The sequence below is a fragment of the Protopterus annectens genome, chromosome 4.part1 (assembly GCF_019279795.1).
Source record: "Protopterus annectens isolate FY-2018-M chromosome 4.part1, PAN1.0, whole genome shotgun sequence".
Taxonomy (NCBI): domain Eukaryota; kingdom Metazoa; phylum Chordata; order Ceratodontiformes; family Protopteridae; genus Protopterus; species Protopterus annectens.
Genome location: NC_056734.1, coordinates 1011530041 through 1011548199, shown reverse-complemented (window position 1 = coordinate 1011548199; position 18159 = coordinate 1011530041). Strand labels below are relative to the sequence as shown.

General features: G+C 39.5%; 1 protein-coding gene across 2 annotated transcripts in view; it reads left to right on the top strand.

Annotated features, from left to right (window-relative positions):
- LOC122801161 (anosmin-1-like) overlaps nt 1-18159 on the top strand; it is a 1574635-nt gene that overhangs the window by 950575 nt on the left and 605901 nt on the right. For both annotated transcript variants that reach the window (XM_044070721.1, XM_044070720.1), the window contains exon 5: nt 16070-16254. In XM_044070721.1, coding sequence (XP_043926656.1) covers nt 16070-16254 — 185 coding nt within the window. The remainder of the gene's footprint in view (nt 1-16069; nt 16255-18159) is intronic.

Genomic DNA, 18159 nt, shown 5'->3' with positions numbered 1-18159 from the left:
ACAATGTGCTCATTCTCTTATTCTTAATGAATGCTTGAGAGAAATAAAGAAAGTCTATTTTCTTGTGCTTTCAGGTGGTCTTGAAGTACTTCCTTTCATTCAGTTCTTGTTCTATCTGGGTTGAGTTCTTGAGCATGTGTTAAAGCTCCTCCCACATTCCCATGGTTCTGGTAGTGAGTACTACATGATTGACATCTCTGAACATTCCTTCTTCAGTTCAGTGGTAGTACTGGCTTCAGAATGTGTTGAACTCAAAAGTTTGCATGGCTTTTATCCACAAATCAGGGTGTTCTGCCTTGCAGTATCCATGTACACACATCAGTGCTGTAGTGCACCCATGATGGAACTAGCTCTTCAGCTACCTGCTTCTGTAAGAAATTTCTTTTGCACAATGTTGTACTGAGTCACTAAACCAGTAAGTTATATAACTGAATACTCTACTGCAGAACTAAACTACTTATTCTTATAAACAGTCAAATGAAAGGTAAGTGTCACAGCCTGCTGTGCACAACTAAGTGCTTTATTTTAGCTGCCATTATGCATTTCATCCAAATATACAGTAGAGTAGATGCTGAACTCTGCAAATACCATGAGGACTGCATAGGCCCATTGAAATGAATAGATACCCTCTTAGGGAGATAAGAAATTCCTCAGTGCCATCCTCCTTAGAGGGTGTAAGCACAATAGTTTCATGGTTTTCCAAGGAGAGTTTCACTGAATAGCATTTCACAAGCAAAAACAGCACTTAATGAAAGGGGCATTTAATTTTTTTCCAATAGCGCAGGCAACTCATAGTTGATTATAATTAAACTGGAGTTATGTGCTCCTCCCAAAATATGGCCTATGGGAGTTCTTTATCATATAAAAATACTTTATTATTATTAGTAGTAGTAGCAATAGTAGTAGTATTGTCATTGTTGCTGTTGTTGATTTGAAGTCCCATTTCTCTCAGTTTTCCTCAGGGAAATGGCACTAATGAAACAGTTATTGGGAATATATATAGTATCCAATTATATCACCAAGAAAATGCTTTTTTATTTATTTATTTATTTTTTTATTTTATTTTTTTGCTTTTTCAATGTTGATGACAGTATTTTTAACTTTTAAAATATTTATTTTATTTTCTGTCAAAACTGTGTTGCTGACTTACAGTGCTTGGTACTCCAATACTTTGCTGGGGTACCTTCTGTGTGGAGTGTGCATGTATCAGTGTGTCCTCATGGGTTTTTACTAGACAATCCAGTTTCTTTCCCTATTCCAAATATATAACATAGGTGAACTGACAATCCTCCAAATTGTCCATAGGTATGCCATAGGTATGTATTTGTGTGTATGTGCATGTAAGCACCCTCTTGTGATACAGTAAGTAATATGAGACATGTACAAGGGCATAGTATGACTCTTGCAGGGACAGTGGCCACTATATTGAAGTTTATTTACTTCGTGACATGAGATGCTGAAGTATGACCTTTAGGCCATGGTTTAGGGGGTATTTTTTTTAACAACTGAAGTTGTTAGTTCATAGGTTCATAGATTAGTACTAGGCTAACTGACTTGTGGGCCATTTCAGCCTAGCCAGTTACCCCATGTGAGAATCAAACCCTATGCCTTGTGTTTGTAAGTTAAACACCTTAACCATTATGCCAACCTCCCACCATTGGAAAGGTAGATGGAAAGTCGCATTATTGTGCCTAGACCATACAGAGCAACTAAAATCAGCTAAAACAAACACTGAAAGGCATCTCTATAGCAGTTCTCTACCAGCAAGCTGTATCTGCAAAAGTCTCTGGCCTGTTTAATTAAAATAAAGGCAACATTACAGTTATCAGCTAAAACAAACACTGCAAGGTATCCCTAGAGCAGTTCTCTACCAGCAAGCTGCATCTGCAAAAGTCTGCAGCTGGTTTAATTAAAGTAAATGCAACATTACAGTGTATGCTAATGCTTTAATCCTTCTATGACTGTAAATTTCATTAGAATGTATTCAGGGACTGCACACTATTGGTAACCCCCATCCCAACCAGAGATCTCTCTAAACTCAGTACTTTCAATTGGAATCATTGTTTCACTCGGTCTTCTCCTTTCCCCAGTACACTTGCTCATATTTCTCCCATTCCATACGCACTCCGAGCCTAGAAATTCCTACTTTACAACATTGTCAGCTGCATAGATACTTTCCACAGTATCTGGTAGTCTAAGTGACTGATTGTTTCTCACTGTGCAGTCGTAGAACTTGGCGCTGTAGTTATTTCTGCTTCTGCCCCCCCCTTTTGTACCTCACTGCTTCTACTGCTGTCTTATTCTGAATTTACTGAACTCTAATCATTCAGTCATAAAATCTCCTTTCCTTCCAGCTGTTCTACTGCCTGATGTTTATTTTACCTTGTCCTCTCTCTCTCGTTCATTTTTTCTTTTTCTTTAAGGACTGTTAAATCCAGCAGCAGTGAAATAGACATTTTCCTCTCCCATTTGGAGAATATCACCCTGTCCCACCTGCACGAACTCCAGTCACAATCTAGGAGAACATTTCAATACACCCCACTCATACTGGCACCGTTTTTCAACTAATCTAGACTGTTCTGCATGCTGTTTTGGCATCTTCGAATAGTGTGCCTGTGATGCCCCACCACTGGAGCAGTAATCAAGGAGCCTCAGTCCTCACCACTGTCACCAGTGCGGGACGTACATTGGGAGTATGACAGGTACACACACACACAGTATTTCCAGATGCAGCTCTCTGCATCAAGTGAAATTTCCCTTAAGAGCACACAGAGACCACAGTCAGTCTGGGGCTGGTTTCTCCCTCTTTCTCCAGATCCCCAATAAGAATCCCCAGTGGCACAGCTATAGACTTGAGATCTCAGCTGAGTGGCCAAGCCAAGACCTCCAGCACCCTTCCTGTCCAACCAGTGCCTCATGTCCCAGCCCAAGTAGCACCTGGGAAAGGCTGGTGCAGGTTTACTAGCTATGCCCCCTTTTACCCAGACTATATGGTAGTTATCACTGCCACCAGCCAACTCCTTATAAGATACTTTAAGGCCCTTAACAAAGGGTGTCCAATCTTACTGCGTAGTATTAATATTAATACAAATGGTAGTTTGACCAAGAGCAAGGCTATTAGGAGTGGCCCACTGTGTCCCCAAATAAATATGCAAGTACTCTCAAAACTTAAATATCTCTAGACAAATCAGCCACAATGAAAGGTTTAAATATATTTAATAATAATAAAAGAACAGGAAAATACTCAGTATATATTCACAGTGACATCAGAGTTGAAAATCACAGGAAATATTTAAAACAACATTGCAGGACAGTCTCAAATAAATAAAGAAAATATTTAAACTAAGCTTTGCTATATTCCTGACTATACTCAAGAGAATGGTACTGTTCCCTAGAAACTTATTTCATCAGATCAAGGCAGATGTGGTGAATGGTTCTTGTCGTTGTCAGGTCCAAGACAGAATACAGAATGCCCTGTCTCTCTAAGAGATTTCTCAAATTAATATCTCAAATATTACTGCTGGGATAGCTTGCAGAATGACATCATTTCTTGTCATCTGACTCTATCCCAGGTGAAACCCCCAATGCTGGAAGCTAGCAGCATTTAGCATCTACCTGTGAAAATACACAGAAAACAGATCTTTGGCAGATGCTGGAAGTCATAAAACAATTAAATCCCTCCACATTTCAAGCCTAGTAATTATTTCACATTAAAGACAATGCAGAGAGCTCCCTAGTATAGGCATTCTGTCTCTAGCTGCCATAAAGTAATTTAATTTCAGCTATTTTTCTGAAGTTAACCTCCTGTATTCTAGTTTCCACTGTTAACATGTATACATTTAAACAGTTACAATAGTGCATGTACATTTCTGTTCTCTTCCAGTAGAGCAAACTGTGGATCTATTTTAAACACAAGCATTTTGCAAACACCCTTTTCAACACACTTGTCTGTACAAACCTAGTTTGATATACACATGGCATACAGTTCTAATACAGTAGACTACAAACTTGTAGTCTATTGGCCATTGGCCATTTTGGGTCAATTCCTAGCTATAAAGGCCGCTTTAGCGCGCTTTTGCGTGATTTAGCACGGAGTTGCCCATAGAGCACCATCGGGCAGCGCCGGTTAAACAAGGTTAAACTATTTCTGGCTCCGTAAAGTCTGCTCTTCAATTTTTCCCTTAGAACTTCTCTACTTGCAATCTAAACAGTCTATTCTCTATATCAAAAGCTCAGCACTTGCTCCTAAAGCATTTTTATATAGGTAAAGCTCAGCACTTGCTCCTAAAGCATTTTTATATAGGTAAAGTACTTGTATACTAAACAAAGTACTACATTAGCCTAGAATCCCCTGGAGTACCCATTTCCCTATAGGTCCCTTCTGACTCAGTTACACAGCAAACTTTTTCACTTTTTCTAGCATGTCGAAGGGTCAGTTGCTAGCGTCCTCTCCTGTTCAGCTGGTGAATCTGGGCATCTTGAGGCAATGTTACAATTGCCTCATGTACACAGACAACCCACTCCTTCTCCCACAAAACACAAATACATGTGAGAGATGCAACTATATAGCCAAACTGGAGGCTGAGCTCTCTCAACTCAGGACTGGCAAGACCAGACAGGAGAAGGAAACCACGCACACCACAAACCCAGTTTCACATAGAACTATCACAACTGCAAAACAAACACATAAACACACAAAGACATACTCGGAGGCACTGATCAAAAATCTACCAAAACTACAGAGGCCTCCAAAGCAGAAACCCAAGCAACTGCCACCTCAAGACATAAGACATGCAACACATAGTTCTCAAAGTCAGTGTGCTAAACAGTCACAGCCCTTAAGGCCAAACACAATGCCAGACACACTTGTTATAGGTGACTCCATAGTTAGACACACTGACGTCCCACTCACCAGACTGAACTAGGAAAAGATCACAGTAAGCTGCCTGTCAGGCGCTAGAATCCGCCACATAACACAAGCACTCAGGTCACTCCACAGCAAGTACAAGTATGACTCAGTCATTGTCCATGCCGGTGTGAACGACCTGAGATGTACCTCCCTGGACTACATGAAAAGAGACATAGAGGAGCTCTCAGATTATGTAGCCCAGGCCGGTATGACCCTGACCCTGAGCAGTATCCTACCCTCACCAAGAATGATGCCACAATACAGAGACAAAATGTTCAGCTTTAATAATTGGCTTAATTACTGGTGTCATTCTAAGGGGATCCAATGTCTGTCTGCCTGGGATGACATGCTTGACAAGCCATGCTGCTTCACAAAGGACGGCTTGCACCTGTCACCCCTGGGCTTCCGGATATTGGCAAAGGCTCTTGCCACCCCCATAGTGCCTTTTTTAGGCAAGGCTCAAATGATAAACCTACTGCCCTAGAAAACAAAAATGGAGAAAAACTAAGGGTAATACTGCTCAATACCAGAAGTCTAAACCGCAAGATGCACGCCCTCGAAGCCCTCCTCAGTATGGAGAACATCGATGTCTGTGCTGTGACTGAAACCTGGTTCAAGGCTCCTGAGAGCACCCCAGCGCTATCAGGTTATACCTCATATCATGCTTTCCGGCCCCAAAATCCGGACCAAACCACAAAAGGAGGGGGAGTATCCATATTCATAAAGGATACCCACACCTCCAGGTTAGTGGCAATGCACGAAGCATCGGAGACCATCCAGGTGCAATTAACCATAGGTAAAACTGCCCTACAGTTTGTAACATGCTACAGACCACCTTCTCAAACTCAGGAAACCCACACAGCCTTCCTGAAGACACTGGAGAGTATGAATGTCTCTCCAAACACCATCATATTGGGTGACTTCAACTACCCAAACATAGACTGGGAACTTTACTCAAGCCCCAACACCCTAGCCCAAAGGTTCCTTGAGTTCATAAACTCAAATGCTATGGAACAACTAGTCACCATTCCCACAAGAGGAGAAAATATACTAGACCTGATCATCACAAACATGGGGACAAAATGCTCCACACCGGAAGAATATCCCTCATTGGTGAGATCAGACCATAAATTAATCTCACTGGAGATCCACATCCCGCCCCCACCCCCAGCAAAAAAGACCACAGTGAAGAACTTCTCAAAAGCAAACTTCACACTTCTTAAGACTGGAGTGGTATCCTTCAAGGCCCCGAGCCAGTGGAAACCACAACCCACGCTGCTGAAACCCTTACAAATGCCTTCTACGAGCACCTCCAGGAATGTATGGATCAAGCAATCCCTAATAAAATCAAGACCCTTTCCACCAAAGGCAGGCGCCCGGTCTGGTGGACCCCAGCCATAAACAAACTCTACAACAAGAGGAGAAAGCTACTACATGACAGAGCAAAATCCCTAAAAGGGAAGGCATCTCTGATCAATACTAGCAAAAACTACGATCACTCATAAAATCATCCAAGGCCAACTTTGAGAGAAAAATCGCTAATGACACAAAAGACAATCATAAAGCCTTCTTTAGCTATGTTAGAAACCTGGGTGGAAACTCCCAGATATGCTCAGAATTAGTCCAAAATGATAAAAATCACTGTACCCACAGACATTGCCAACATACTGGCAGACAGGTTCAGTGCAAATTTCTTCCCTCCCTCCCCCAAAAGGAGAAATATCTATCCCACCAGAGTCTAGCCTCCCAAACATCTCAGATGCCCAGGTGAGAGCTGCTCTCTCTAAAGCAAAAAACACAGCATCAATGGGACCGGACGGTGTCCCCGGCTGTGTGCTACACAAACTCAATGATGAACTAAACCCACACATAAGGCTGCTGTTTAATCTTAGCCTTACTACAGGATATGTACCCAAAGAATGGTGTACGGCAACTGTGGTCCCACTCCACAAAGGCGGTGCTTCTACAGACCCTGGAAATTACCACCCCATAAGCTTGACGAGCCTTGTCTGCAAAGCTATGGAGAGGATCATAATGGAACTCATAAATAAAGACATTGGGGACCTACAGACACTGGATCCTACCCAATTTGGCTTTGTCAAGGGCAGATCCTGCCTCTTGAACTTGGTCGACTTTTTCGAAACAGTCACTAAGGCCATTGATGAGGGTAAGGCAGTTCACACAGCCTACCTTGACCTAGCAAAAGCGTTCGACACAATACCCCACTCGGGCGTCATAGAAAAGCTCACCAGCTTAGATGTAAACCCATATGTCACAAGATGGGTTGCAAACTGGCTCAAGGACAGAACACACAGGGTTAGAGTTGCTGGTGCCATGTCAGACTCTAAGCCGGTCACGAGCGGTGTCCCACAGGGCTCAGTCCTGGGCCCCCTCTTGTTTAGCATTTATTTTTCTGAAGTGCAGGCAAACATAGGGGGATTGTGGCTGACAAAATTTGCAGATGACTGCAAACTGGGCACCATAATTGACACTCCATCAGACACAGACACAGACATCCTCCAGAGAGGTCTCATAGAAATGGATAACTGGTGCCAGAGCCATGGCCTTAAGCTAAATGCCAAAAAATGTATAGTCATACCCTTTGGGAAAAACAAGGTAACCCCTAATTACCACATAGGTGGTAATCCATTAAACACGGAAGAAGTTATCAGGGACCTGGGGACCCAAGTTGACAGTAACCTCTCTTTGACACTCACATTGCCAAAGTGGTTAGGAAGACCTTCTACATTGCCCACCTGATCATGAAGGGATTCACATCCAGATCAGGAGAGGTCATTGTACCCTGTACTCTTCACTTATAAGACCAATGATTGAGTACAACGCCCATTCGAATGTACCTTACCCGACACCTGCAGCAGTTGGAAAGACCCCAAAAGTTCCTCAGCAAAAGGATAAAGGCTCAAACATATGTCATACGATGCCCGACTGAAGAAACTCCAGCTCTATTCAGTCGCATACCGTCTGCTCAGAGGTGATCTGTGCCTGACATACAAGGCCATGTCCAACCCGGAATTAATGGACATGCTCCACCTCAAAAATCCAAATCCACCAGAGCCACGAGAGCAAGAGACTTAAACCTCAACACAGATATAAATAGGACGTGCTGGAGGGACAGATTCATCACCCAGAGACTCCCTACACTATGGAACAGAATTCCAGTCCATGTGAGGCAGAGCCCCTCACTGACTCTGTTCAAGAGAAATCTTAACGAGTGGATGGGAGATCGTAGGTTTACCCCGGGAATCATCTCTGTATCACTGCTGGACAGAGGCACAGCAAACTAATGGGTATAGTATTCTCATCCTAAGGGGTGGTGAAAGCCACACACACTCTGGCTAGGCTTATAAATGCCCTAGGGCAGATAGCCTAGTATGAACCTATGAACCTATAAGTTGTAACACAAGCATGTTATATGAATCATGTTGATATTCACAAATGGCACACAATCATTTACAAAGTTACAGATAGCTGTACTGGCAGTATCTCCCTTTGTCACAGTGCCCTCCATGTAAGTTCTGTTAAACATGTTTTGTTTGCTGCAGAAATCCAAAGATTCTCAGTATATTTTTATATATTTAAAGGGTTATACTTATCACCCAGTCTTGGTAACAAACTGAACTCTGCTTATCCATTACCATTTCAAGTGGGATTTTGTTTGTTGTAACTTTACTGACCATTTAGCTCATATTATTGACACTATTATTTAATTATCACTGATTTTAAAGGAAGATATTGTGCTTTATCAGATGTGCTCCTACTGCTATATTTTAAAATAATTAATACCAAGCAATGAACGGTGACCTAATTTAACTGCTCACTATATGCTTAAACTGGAATGTAATATAATTTCTTATAGTCCGCAGACACTCAGCTGCTACAGTGTAGTAATACTTTGTACTATAGATTCTATTTTAGTTAGACTGTCCTATGTTACAGTAATGACTCTTGATTGAGCACTCTCTATATGGCTATATGCTTGTATTTGTTTGAACATATCTTTTAGTGTCAAATTACTGCTTAGGGTTTTTAATTTAACTTAGTAACTGTAGTGTTATTAAGCTGTGCTATTTCCCTTCCACTCCTTTCTTATATTTCACCAATTATAGACATTCCTACCTCCTCTAGTACTCCCTTGTCAGTTTTTCCTAATCTTTTTCATTCTTTCCATTTACAGTATCAAGCGAAAGTCCACAGCCAGTTTAATTAAAGTAAAGTCAACATTACTGTGTATGTTAATGCTTTAACCCTTCTATGATTGTAAATTTCATTAAAATGTATTCAGGGAGTGCACACTACTGTTAATCCCCACCCCACCCCCTGCCAGAGATATCTCTAAACCCAATATTTCTAGTTGGAATCATTGTTTCATTCAGTCTTCTCCTTTCCCCAATACACTTGCCCATATTTCTCCCACTCCATACTCATTCCTGGCATAAGGATTATATTTATCTAAGAATTCCTACTCTACAACATTGTCAGCTGCATGGATACTTTCTACAGTACCTTGTAGTCTAAGTGATTGATTGTTCCTTGTTGTGCAGTCATAGAACTTGGCTCTGCCCTCTCCATTCCACCCTGGCTACGCTTGGGCTTCACTCTGCTCTGCTCCCCTACCACGCCGCTATTCCCATTCACCCACCACCAGATCACTCAAATTTATTCTAAACCTAACCACTCACACACACTTATCTACCAATCACCACCTATACAGTTTCCAATTATAGAGTATCTCACATTTCTACACTAACCTTAGCAACACCCATCTATTAACACACTTACATTAACCCACTAACCTATAACCAATCCCTTCCCATCAACTATTACAAAATGCTATCAATACATTGTATATTACTATCTCTGCTAACAGCTGCTGCTCACTTAACAAACTACCATTCACAAATAGTCTCCCCTCAGACTTTTCACAAAACTACATCTACCTTTTCTCCACATCTAACTGACTACTCCATCTTAATATCTTTATCCATCTTAAATATAACAGAACTCCATTACACCTCTTACAGATTACATTATATTAAACCAAACCCCAAAAATACCCCTTTCAAGTTTCATAAGCATATTTCTACATCCTGCCAAACACTAGTGTCCATAGCTACCAAACTTATTATAAGTGGAGACATTCACCCAAACCCAGGCCCCCAGAATACCTCCTCATCACCCCCTCAAATACAAGATATAACCAATCTTTCATGAAAAGGCCCCAAAATACTGATCCTAAATCTAAACCTGCGAACCATAGTCAATAATGTTCAAGAATTACATGCCACCCTATCCCATTATAACCCAGATATTCCTGTTTTAACTGAAACCTGGTTGAAAGTACACATTACTGACAATGAAATTACACCACCTGGTTGCAACATTATTAGAATAGACAGGAAGGTAAAAAGAGGGGGAGGGTTAGACATCTTATTCAAGAGCAGTCTCACACTTTTACCACAAAGCCTAAACATAGATAACCTGAAAAACATAGAAATCCTACCTATTAAACTTCAACTTAACCAAAATAAATTCATATCCATTATAGCTACCTATGTCCCACCCAGAAACAGCATCTCCACTATAAAGCACATCATCCAGTCTATATCAAATTCCATAGCCCAAGAAACTATCATTATGGGTGACTTTAATATAGACTAGACAACCTTTAATTCAAATAACCCTAGCAATCACATCAACCTCTATGGCTTCACACATCTCATTCAAGCTCCTACATGGATAGTTAAAAACTCCAACCGTCAATCTATACTGGATTGGACACTAACCAAAAAAATCTCAGAACTGCTTACCTGACAGCCTTAGTGACCATATGCCAACCTATCTATTGAAAAAAAAACATCAGTACTATCAAACTCACCACCTTCCATCAAATCCGTAGTAAAAAAAACTTTAATCCTCAAGTCCTAATCAATAAACTAAAAAATGTATCTGGTGTCTACTAAAAAGCCTGCCCCTTGATGCTGCAGTAGATTATTTCAACAGTACCTTCCTTGAAATTCTAAATAACCCCCCCCCCCCCGAGGTCAGTTTGTATTAAGACAACATACACACCATGGCTAACAAAGAACTCCAGAATACTTATTTGGAAAAGAGACAAAGTTTGGCAAAAATAGATCACCTGTAAAACCCAAAACAACCGCATCGCATTCCAACAAATTAGAAACAAATAAAAAGAACTTCTACTTTAACTTGCAACTTAAATACCAGCATAACCCCCAAACATTTGATAATACCATTAATGCCATTCTCCACCCAGGACATTCCACTACCCCTTCCCTAATGTACCACACTCTCCTACCATCATTGCAGAAGAATTCAATAAATACTTCACTGAAAGTGTTCTATCTCTAATTAAAAGTAATTCCACAGAAACATCACTAGCTCCAAACCTCTCGATATTAACTACAACTCCTTCTCCTTTCAGCCTGTTCCCACAGCTATCATTAAGAAACTACTCAATAAACTCAAACCCTCTTCAGCAGCAGCTGACAAGTTACCAGATGAATATTTAAAACTAGCAGCTGAAGCCATATCTTATCCAGTATAGATCTTTATTAACAGGTCCATAACAGAGCAAGAAGTCTCAGCAATATGGAAAAATCACACACATTATCTGCTTACACAAAGGTGGAAATTCTACAGAGCTTACCAACTACAGACTGATCATCATTCTTTCTCCACTATATAAACTCCCCGAAAGATGCATCCACTCCCAACTGATTCATTATCTTACCTCCAACAACCTGCTAGCAACATGTCAACATAGTTTCACCAATACCATTAACCATCTCAGAAACAATGGCAAAACATTCTCTGCAGTCTTTTTAGACATGTCCAAGGTCTCCCACCACAAATGATTAAATACACTCTCCAGACTGAACCTCAGCCCTTCTGTACTTCAGTGGTTCTGAAGCTATCTACAGGACTGCCAACAATCTGTAAAATGGCTTAATGTCCTATCCCCCCCTTCTTCCCGTCATACTAGGAGTACCTCAACACTCAATTCTTGGGCCGCTACTCTTCAATATTTTTACAAACAACCTCCATAGCGCTACCCCACTAGCTTCAACTATCCAATATGCAGACAACATGACACTCATATGTGCCGCTAATAACCTGCAGCACCTCCATGATATAACCCAGAAATCATTCTCAGATACTAAGCTATGGCTCTCCAACAATCAGCTCATACTCAACCCCAGTAAAACAAAACTCATGATTTTCTAACCCACAAGATCCTCACCCCCTGGGTACCCCCCACATCACCGCTAGGAATAACACTAAAATTAATGCCAATTAACAAACAAAACTACTAGGAGTAATCATAGATAATAACTTAAGATTTGAGAAAGCACAAACAATTAAGAAACTTCACAAAAATGGGTACTCTTTACCGAAATAAAATGTATCTAACTAACACCTCTAGGGTTGCCATTGCTAGAACCCATCTTCTGTCATCACTTCTGTATGCTTCCCCAATTCTCACCAACCTTAAAAAGAGTTAATTAAACTTGAAACATGCTACAATAAAATAAGTACATATGTAACTGATTACCTATATCATACCCACCACTGTCACTCCTTAAAAGAACTCTCCTGGTTAGAACTCCAATTAACCTTGGCACATTTAAAAAAAAATTTTTTTTATTTGAACATTTGTTAACTGGGAAAGTCCAACTTGGAACAAAGCCAATTTTCAGTAGAGGCCTGGGGAGAAACACTCCAGATGCATATCTTTGTAACGTGGGAGGAAACTGGAGCACCCGGAGGAAACCCACACAAACACAGGGAGGACATGCAGACTCTGCACAGAAGGCACTCCAGCCGAAAATGTAACCAGAGAACCTCTTGCTGTGAGTCGACCATGCTACCACTGCACCACTGTCCATAACTAGTATATCAACCTTAACATAAACTAGTATATCAACATGAAAAATACCCTGCCCTATTAAACATTCTCCAGCCCTATACCACAAACTGAAGTCTTCACTCAACAAATAAATCTCTACTACATGTGTCAAATCCACTAATACAGCAGGGGACTCCCTATTTTCTCATCATGTAACAACAAGGTGGAATTTACTACCTCACAGCATCAGAACCAACACAAATACCAACTGATTCAAAAAGATTCTTAAAAATTATTTTAATGACACGTGATTTTGCTGCTGTACTACTCCAGGCTAAGTAGTTTTATAGTTCTGGTCATATTTTTCCTTCTTCCCTGACCACCTCATAATCTATGCTCTCGCTCATGTCTAGATAATCTCTAACCTCATCTTCTTCTATCCAGTTCCCCCCACAAACCCTTCCTCAACTTACTTTGAGAAACTACAATGTCTACACTACAATAAGGAATTATATCAGATGATTGTGTAATACAAATGTCAGCTGTAATAGCATAGAATGCAATTTCTGCTATACTGTATGTCTTGTATATTTTTTATATAATTTCTTGTGTATGTTTTGTATAATTTCTTGTATAATTTCTATAATCTCTATATGTGGAGCATCTCTCCCCTGGCCTTCACTGAAAATTGGTCTTATCTCAGTCAGACTTTCCCGTTAAACAAATGTAAAATAAATAAAAATAAATACCGGGTTCTTAACACTTGCCATAAATCACATTGGAGGTGATTACAGTATGAATTTTTATTTAATTTTTTACACATAATCACAGGTCTTACTATAATCTCTAATCCCTATCATAGCATATTCACCTGATTTTTTTGTTAGAATGTCTGTTACAGAGGTAAAAAAATATATATATAAATCAAAATAAATCTTCTCTTACCATGCAGTTGCACAACAAGCCCCAAACCAACCCTGGATGGTTTCAGATAAGCTCTGGAGTGTCCTGTGTACAGTCTGAGTGGCTGTATAGCTGGCTAGGCCACTTGGGATGGCTAGAGTTTGACTGTCTAGGATCCACTCCTTTCTTCCAACAAACTATAACAAGTGTTAAGGACAAAATATTCCCTTGTACACGTCTTACATTAATTACTGTATCACAAAACAGCACGCACATGCACATACACACAAATACATACCCATGGCATACTTATGGAAAATTTGGTCTCCACATAGAAACAGTGAAAATTTTGCTGTGAATGCAGAAAATAGCAATCAGATGAATGCAAATGAACATTTGTCAAAAATGTCTGTTTTAAAAAGAAGATATGTCATAACAGCCTGTTGACAAAACTGCAATGAAACCTAAGATTGCCATATTTTATCTGTTTAGTAGTGAATAAATTAATTCTTAAATGGAGATGTCTTCTTAAGTTTCAGCAATTCCCATGTATCTAGTAGCACTCCCATACCTTTTGCCATTTTATAGCAAGCTCTGTTTTCTGTTAGCAACTTCATAGCAGTAAGGCAAGATTTCTGAAAGACTGTGCTTAATTTTCTATGAGGGGTGCATTCTTGTTTTAGAAGAAGCTGTATACTATCTTGTAATTTTCTTTGTATAGATCATTTATGCTTAGTATTTTATATTCTTTGTTTTGTTTATCTGTTTTCATTTTTAAGTTTATGTGAGCGTTTCTCCCCGGGCCTCCGCTGAAAACAGGATCTGTGGAACCTAGTCGGACTTTCCCGGTCAACAAATGTTAAATAAAAAATAAAAAAAGTATTTTCCTGACCATTTGTCTTCGTTTTCTGGAGTCAGAAATGTAAACAATATTTGCTGTATTTATGCTATATTTTGAGTATTTGCAGGCATGCTGTTTTGTTGTAAGGAATATATTCTACTTTTAGTTTAGGAATCATTTTATTATTTATTTATTTTGTTATTATTTATTTTACAATAAAGCTTACTGGTAACCAAGAATGCAGTATTGGAGGTTTAATTCTTTGTGTGAATGAGTGGATGAATGTGTGTGTGTGTGTGTGTGTGTGTGTGTGTGTGTGTGTGTGTGTGTGTGTGTGTGTGTGTGTGTGTGTGTGTTTGTGTTTGTATGCATGTTCATGCGTGTTTATGTACACGCATGTATTTGAGCATTGCTCTTAAATATGTGGAGATAAAATTATATTACTGCTCTTTGGAAAATAATTTCACTGAGGGAGTTTCACACAGCCATGAGTTTGATAAAAGGGAATTGTTTTACGGATGAAGAAATTAGTGGAGTATGGTACCTACAATTTTCTTTTCAGGGATTTCTAAACTGAGAGAGAACTGAAAAAGGTTTAAAGCAGTGCTTCCTGCGTTTGTGTGTGCATTTTGTCTCATTTTAGTGACTATAGGCTTTGTGGGTATTGTAATGAGACATTTGCTGATATATACATTATTGCATTTCTTTCATTGCAGGTTTCTGCTGAATGCAACGTTTGTGTAGACATGTATCTGTGTTGTGCACGTCGTATGCAGTTCTTTACCTCATTATTTTCTTCCGGTGCTGGAATTGTATATGTTAATGGACAGACATAAGATTGCAATTAGGAGTACTTCTGTTTAAATTTTGATTAAACATTTATTTGTGGTTAGGGATAGTATGTTTTCTATAGGGAAGGTGCATTTGTGTGCTATTTTTTTAGAAATGTGCTCGTGTTTTAAAGACTTGTTTCGTTGGCTTCAGTCACTTGCACTGCTGGGATATCTACTCATTAACATAATGCCGGCAAAAACATTTATACTTTTATATGGGATGGGAACATGTTTTTCATAGCCTCTATGCATGTATGTTTTCATGTATTTATAGTATATGACTTGAATGCTTGCTGTGTTGCTTTTAATCTTAGGAATATGTGTGTAGTTAAGGGAGAGGCTAGACTGTGTTAGTGGTGTTTCTGAGTCTGCTTTTTAGTTGTTATATGTCAGGTGATGATGTGATTTTTTTGTACATTTTTGCACAATATTTTTTTGTCATCTGCTCTTAATGAATTCATTTAGATGAAGTTTTTAATCTATCACACCGTAATGAATAAAAGGTTGATTTTATAATGAGAGAGAATTATATCTTACCATTTTTCTTCCCTGCATGTGCACTATTAATTTACTTGTTGCACAGAATCTGTCTTAAAAAATAATGTAGATACAGAAACCCCTTAATTATGAGCCCTAGAAAGCTTTGCAATGAGCATTGTTCTCATATTAAAACTGAAATTAATGACTATTTGTAGGTGTTCCATTAAAGCCAAGAAAGGATATGATATTTAATGAAGATACAACTGGAAATCTACAAGTGTCTTGGATGTCCAAATTCAATGTCACTGTTGAGCCAGTCCTTTATATTGTACAAAGACGCTGGAATTATGGGGCATACCCGAGTGAAGATGATGCCACAGAATGGCAGACAGTAGCAGTGGTAAGTTATATATTTTCACCTTTTTTAATTGAGATTTACACAAGAGAAATGATGGTACTGTATCATTTTTCAGCCATTTTGCAAATGACATTTCCTTATTTTAAGTTATCTATTTATGTATTTAATTATTTATTTTGATAAGACACACTAGACAGTAGTGCACATTTCCTGAATAATCTGTAAATTTTAGTCTAGTAAAGTAACTATAAAACAAACCCAGGTATGTAGTGTGAAATTTGTTACAAGCTTGTTAACCCTTCACATGGCACTGTTTGGACTTTAAAAAGGCTATGGAAAAAGTTACAAATAGGGCCTTTTCAAAGCCTGCACATATGTATCAGGTCATCCACTGGTTACCTAGGGTCTGCAGATTTGCATTAGGCCTTCCATTGGATTATCCAAACACTTCACATTTACATAAAGTCCCCCTGGGTTAACAAAGTCCTGCACATTTACATCAAGTTCTCCCTTGGTTGCCTAAAACCTACACATTATATCATGTTCTCCCCTCTCTTATATATGCTTTACACATTTACACAAGGTCCTCCAAGGGTTAACAAAGTCCAGCACCTTACAGAAAATTCTCCCCTGAGTTACCTATGTTGTGCACATTTGCATCAGGTCTTACCCTGAGTTTTCTAACCCACCCCGATGTAGTAAAAAGTTTAGTCATCTCAGTCATCAACAGCATAGTCAAACATCTGAAAACTTGGAAAATGTATTCAGACCTCTAAAGTTTGGAACTCCTTTTACAACACTAACGTTGCAGTCATTTCAGTCTTGGATAAAGTCTGATGCTCCTGTCTATCCATAACTCTCAGCTGTACAGATTTTTGCAGAATGTCCAGATTTTTGCCTCTTATTTTTGGCGTGTTTCTCATAAAATTGTGGTTTTCTGGCAAATCATTGACAGATGTTTGAGGCATGAAGTCAGAAAAATAATGACAGCCATTCAGACTTTCTACCGTTCAGAAAATTTATGCTAATGCAAGACCTGTTATTCTATCGATTTTCTAAGTTTGTAAGAGCAATATTTAAAAATTGTCCCTATTTTTGAGCCTTTGCCCCCCCATTATTTATGGCTTTGCTCAGATTTCTTGCTCTAAGAAGTTGAGAGGTATGGTTCTATCCTGTATTCCTAACTACTTTTAATCATTGAAGAATAACAGGCTTGTGATGTCTGCTAACAAAGGAGTCAGTTCCTGGTTTCCCAACATTTCAGATGTACTCCTATTACTAGATCTGTTACATACTGACCCCAGCTGCTTTGTAGATGAATGCCTTATTATCAGCCATACACAATACTCACATACTCACATCCCGAACTTGCAATCATTCCAATACTACACTTTCACTCACACATATACAACAATACACATTCCGTTGGCCCTCTACTTCACACACAGACACACACACACACACACACACACACACACACACACACACACACACACACACACACACACACACACACGCTTCCAGTATCTCATAAACAATAACATAGTACACTTTCAACCAGTCATTCTTCCCCTGTCTGCAGAATATTCAGCAAGCTCATCTACTTGCGTGGGCCAGACCAACACACTGAAACCTTCTCCTAACACACACACACACACACACACACACACACACACACACACACACACACACACACACACACACACATACACACACACACACACACACACACACACACACACACACACACACACACACACGCACACACACACACACACTGGTCTGCTAGACTCAAAGTCATCTATGTACTAAAAAGTACTTGCTACATATGTGAAAACTGGACCTGACAAGTCAGTGCCTACAGGTTATCTGGTTGCTTAGTTAATGGTGTTACATATGCCCTTGCAGACATGCACTTTCTTTACACTCTACGTAACCTTTTTTTCC